We start from the raw sequence: 6,000 nt of genomic DNA on the forward strand, positions 1-6,000 counted from the left end.
TGGGACACTGCACGTGTAATGAGCTGCACACAGCACTGGGATAAGATGGGACACTGCACGTGTAATGAGCTGCACACAGCACTGGGATAAGATGGGACACTGCACGTGTAATGAGCTGCACACAGCACTGGGATAAGATGGGACACTGCACGTGTAATGAGCTGCACACAGCACTGGGATAAGATGGGACACTGCAGGTGTAATGAGCTGCACACAGCACTGGGATAAGATGGGACACTGCACGTGTAATGAGCTGCACACAGCACTGGGATAAGATGGGACACTGCAGGTGTAATGAGCTGCACACAGCACTGGGATAAGACTGCAGGTGTAATGAGCTGCACACAGCACTGGGATAAGATGGGACACTGCACGTGTAATGAGCTGCACACAGCACTGGGATAAGATGGGACACTGCACGTGTAATGAGCTGCACACAGCACTGGGATAAGATGGGACACTGCACGTGTAATGAGCTGCACACAGCACTGGGATAAGATGGGACACTGCACGTGTAATGAGCTGCACACAGCACTGGGATAAGATGGGACACTGCACGTGTAATGAGCTGCACACAGCACTGGGATAAGACTGCAGGTGTAATGAGCTGCACACAGCACTGGGATAAGATGGGACACTGCAGGTGTAATGAGCTGCACACAGCACTGGGATAAGATGGGACACTGCACGTGTAATGAGCTACACACAGCACTGAGATAAGATGGGACACTGCAGGTGTAATGAGCTGCACACAGCACTGGGATAAGATGGGACACTGCAGGTGTAATGAGCTGCACACAGCACTGGGATAAGATGGGACACTGCACGTGTAATGAGCTGCACACAGCACTGGGATAAGATGGGACACTGCACGTGTAATGGGCTGCACACAGCACTGGGATAAGACTGCAGGTGTAATGAGCTGCACACAGCACTGGGATAAGATGGGACACTGCAGGTGTAATGAGCTGCACACAGCACTGGGATAAGATGGGACACTGCACGTGTAATGAGCTGCACACAGCACTGGGATAAGATGGGACACTGCACGTGTAATGAGCTGCACACAGCACTGGGATAACATGGGACACTGCACGTGTAATGAGCTGCACACAGCACTGGGATAAGATGGGACACTGCACGTGTAATGAGCTGCACACAGCACTGGGATAAGATGGGACACTGCACGTGTAATGAGCTGCACACAGCACTGGGATAAGATGGGACACTGCACGTGTAATGAGCTGCACACAGCACTGAGATAAGATGGGACACTGCACGTGTAATGGGCTGCACACAGCACTGGGATAAGACTGCAGGTGTAATGAGCTGCACACAGCACTGGGATAAGATGGGACACTGCAGGTGTAATGAGCTGCACACAGCACTGGGATAAGATGGGACACTGCAGGTGTAATGAGCTGCACACAGCACTGGGATAAGATGGGACACTGCACGTGTAATGAGCTGCACACAGCACTGGGATAAGATGGGACACTGCACGTGTAATGAGCTGCACACAGCACTGGGATAAGATGGGACACTGCACGTGTAATGGGCTGCACACAGCACTGGGATAAGACTGCAGGTGTAATGAGCTGCACACAGCACTGGGATAAGATGGGACACTGCAGGTGTAATGAGCTGCACACAGCACTGGGATAAGATGGGACACTGCACGTGTAATGAGCTGCACACAGCACTGGGATAAGATGGGACACTGCACGTGTAATGAGCTGCACACAGCACTGGGATAACATGGGACACTGCACGTGTAATGAGCTGCACACAGCACTGGGATAAGATGTGACACTGCACGTGTAATGAGCTGCACACAGCACTGGGATAAGATGGGACACTGCACGTGTAATGAGCTGCACACAGCACTGGGATAAGATGGGACACTGCACGTGTAATGAGCTGCACACAGCACTGGGATAAGATGGGACACTGCACGTGTAATGAGCTGCACACAGCACTGGGATAAGATGGGACACTGCAGGTGTAATGAGCTGCACACAGCACTGAGATAAGATGGGACACTGCACGTGTAATGGGCTGCACACAGCACTGGGATAAGACTGCAGGTGTAATGAGCTGCACACAGCACTGGGATAAGATGGGACACTGCACGTGTAATGAGCTGCACACAGCACTGAGATAAGATGGGACACTGCACGTGTAATGAGCTGCACACAGCACTGGGATAAGATGGGACACTGCACGTGTAATGAGCTGCACACAGCACTGGGATAAGATGGGACACTGCACGTGTAATGAGCTGCACACAGCACTGGGATAAGATGGGACACTGCAGGTGTAATGAGCTGCACACAGCACTGGGATAAGATGGGACACTGCACGTGTAATGAGCTGCACACAGCACTGGGATAAGATGGGACACTGCAGGTGTAATGAGCTGCACACAGCACTGGGATAAGATGGGACACTGCACGTGTAATGAGCTGCACACAGCACTGGGATAAGATGGGACACTGCACGTGTAATGAGCTGCACACAGCACTGAGATAAGATGGGACACTGCACGTGTAATGAGCTGCACACAGCACTGGGATAAGATGGGACACTGCACGTGTAATGAGCTGCACACAGCACTGGGATAAGATGGGACACTGCACGTGTAATGAGCTGCACACAGCACTGGGATAAGATGGGACACTGCACGTGTAATGAGCTGCACACAGCACTGGGATAAGATGGGACACTGCAGGTGTAATGAGCTGCACACAGCACTGGGATAAGATGGGACACTGCAGGTGTAATGAGCTGCACACAGCACTGGGATAAGATGGGACACTGCAGGTGTAATGAGCTGCACACAGCACTGGGATAAGATGGGACACTGCACGTGTAATGAGCTGCACACAGCACTGGGATAAAATGGGACACTGCACGTGTAATGAGCTGCACACAGCACTGGGATAAGATGGGACACTGCAGGTGTAATGAGCTGCACACAGCACTGGGATAAGATGGGACACTGCACGTGTAATGAGCTGCACACAGCACTGGGATAAGATGGGACACTGCAGGTGTAATGAGCTGCACACAGCACTGAGATAAGATGGGACACTGCACGTGTAATGGGCTGCACACAGCACTGGGATAAGACTGCAGGTGTAATGAGCTGCACACAGCACTGGGATAAGATGGGACACTGCACGTGTAATGAGCTGCACACAGCACTGAGATAAGATGGGACACTGCACGTGTAATGAGCTGCACACAGCACTGGGATAAGATGGGACACTGCACGTGTAATGAGCTGCACACAGCACTGGGATAAGATGGGACACTGCACGTGTAATGAGCTGCACACAGCACTGGGATAAGATGGGACACTGCAGGTGTAATGAGCTGCACACAGCACTGGGATAAGATGGGACACTGCACGTGTAATGAGCTGCACACAGCACTGGGATAAGATGGGACACTGCACGTGTAATGAGCTGCACACAGCACTGAGATAAGATGGGACACTGCACGTGTAATGAGCTGCACACAGCACTGGGATAAGATGGGACACTGCACGTGTAATGAGCTGCACACAGCACTGGGATAAGATGGGACACTGCACGTGTAATGAGCTGCACACAGCACTGGGATAAGATGGGACACTGCACGTGTAATGAGCTGCACACAGCACTGGGATAAGATGGGACACTGCAGGTGTAATGAGCTGCACACAGCACTGGGATAAGATGGGACACTGCAGGTGTAATGAGCTGCACACAGCACTGGGATAAGATGGGACACTGCAGGTGTAATGAGCTGCACACAGCACTGGGATAAGATGGGACACTGCACGTGTAATGAGCTGCACACAGCACTGGGATAAGATGGGACACTGCACGTGTAATGAGCTGCACACAGCACTGGGATAAGATGGGACACTGCAGGTGTAATGAGCTGCACACAGCACTGGGATAAGATGGGACACTGCACGTGTAATGAGCTGCACACAGCACTGGGATAAGATGGGACACTGCAGGTGTAATGAGCTGCACACAGCACTGAGATAAGATGGGACACTGCAGGTGTAATGAGCTGCACACAGCACTGGGATAAGACTGCAGGTGTAATGAGCTGCACACAGCACTGGGATAAGATGGGACACTGCACGTGTAATGAGCTGCACACAGCACTGAGATAAGATGGGACACTGCACGTGTAATGAGCTGCACACAGCACTGGGATAAGATGGGACACTGCACGTGTAATGAGCTGCACACAGCACTGGGATAAGATGGGACACTGCACGTGTAATGAGCTGCACACAGCACTGGGATAAGATGGGACACTGCACGTGTAATGAGCTGCACACAGCACTGGGATAAGATGGGACACTGCACGTGTAATGAGCTGCACACAGCACTGGGATAAGATGGGACACTGCAGGTGTAATGAGCTGCACACAGCACTGGGATAAGATGGGACACTGCACGTGTAATGAGCTGCACACAGCACTGGGATAAGATGGGACACTGCACGTGTAATGAGCTGCACACAGCACTGGGATAAGATGGGACACTGCACGTGTAATGAGCTGCACACAGCACTGGGATAAGATGGGACACTGCACGTGTAATGAGCTGCACACAGCACTGGGATAAGATGGGACACTGCACGTGTAATGAGCTGCACACAGCACTGGGATAAGATGGGACACTGCACGTGTAATGAGCTGCACACAGCACTGGGATAAGATGGGACACTGCACGTGTAATGAGCTGCACACAGCACTGGGATAAGATGGGACACTGCACGTGTAATGAGTTGCACACAGCACTGGGATAAGACTGCAGGTGCAATGTGCTGCACGCATCCCGCCCCGGGCTGGTGAGAGGGGTCATAGCAGCGAGCAGAGCTCAGAGGGCAGATAAATAAAGGGCAGCATCAGGAGGCAGCAGCACCACACCTACACCGCGCACACGCCGAGCTCACCTCCAAGGGCGCCGCCATTTTGTAAATACTGCAGCCAGGTCCTGACAGCTGTGTAGAGAGAACCGACGTTACACTGAGGAACAGCAGCGGCTGCTTCCTGCAACCTGCAAGGACCTGGGTGATGACGCGGTGTCTGGCATCACGTGACCGCTCGCTGTCGCTCCTCCTCCTTTCTATTGTGTATGTGATGTGCGGGCTGTGACCGGCTGCGGACATCATTCTCACTGTTACCATGGCAACTTGTTATTCAAATTTCAGACGCAAATTAAAATCTTACTATTTAAATATAAGCCCCGCCCTCAAATATTGACCACCCTTCCATGACTGCAGTGAGCGCCCCCCACAGGCGGGGTCCGGTACCTCTGTGCTATAGTCGTAGGTCTATAGTTTTTGCAATGCGAATTGTAGTTTTCAGGGGTGGATTAAGAGTAGTAAGGGTCCCGGGCAGTTTAGAATGCGCGCCCCACCACACGCACACCCCCCTGATGTGTCACATGATCCCCTGTGATAGTTCACGTGAAATTAATTTGGCACAGTATTAATATATTATAATATTTTTTTTTAGACTGTGTGCCCACGATGCGTTTTTTAAGCGTTTACGCAGCGGCAGAAACGCTTAAAAAACGCATGGTAGAAGGCCTGCCATGTTCCCCAATGATAATCCGCATTTGCTGTGCACATGCTGCGGAAATTTCTGCTGCGGATTATCATTGCGGAAAAAAACGCAGCACTACCAATTATTTTGCGGAAGTGCTGCGTTTTCGCCGCCATTGACTTGCATTAGAACGCATGGATTACGCATCACTGTATATGTAGATGCGCAATCCACACGTTCCAATGTGCGGACTCTCCTCCGGACCCGGGTACCATAGAAACTGTGAAAAAAAGAATAAAATAAAAACTAAATATTATCCTTACCTTCTGATGGTCCCCGGTGTCTTGATCCGATGCGTCCTGGCTTGCCGGCAGCTCGCGATGGTCTGAAAAGGACCTGCCGTGACGTCATTTAGTCATGTGACGGGTCACGCGACCACT

At 51.6% G+C, this 6,000-nt stretch overlaps 1 protein-coding gene across 1 annotated transcript in view; it reads right to left on the reverse strand.

The window, feature by feature from the left end:
• WDR55 (WD repeat domain 55) overlaps window positions 1–5,207 on the reverse strand; it is a 57,099-nt gene extending 51,892 nt beyond the window's left edge. Inside the window, exon 1 of the mRNA XM_073649514.1 lies at window positions 4,966–5,207. Coding sequence (XP_073505615.1) covers window positions 4,966–5,199 — 234 coding nt within the window. The 5' untranslated portion in view covers window positions 5,200–5,207. The remainder of the gene's footprint in view (window positions 1–4,965) is intronic.
• Between the last annotated feature and the right edge of the window lie 793 nt (window positions 5,208–6,000).

Source organism: Phyllobates terribilis, unplaced genomic scaffold, assembly GCF_046119375.1.
Source record: "Phyllobates terribilis strain yellow unplaced genomic scaffold, ASM4611937v1 Scaffold_10__3_contigs__length_209671492, whole genome shotgun sequence".
NCBI lineage: Eukaryota > Metazoa > Chordata > Amphibia > Anura > Dendrobatidae > Phyllobates > Phyllobates terribilis.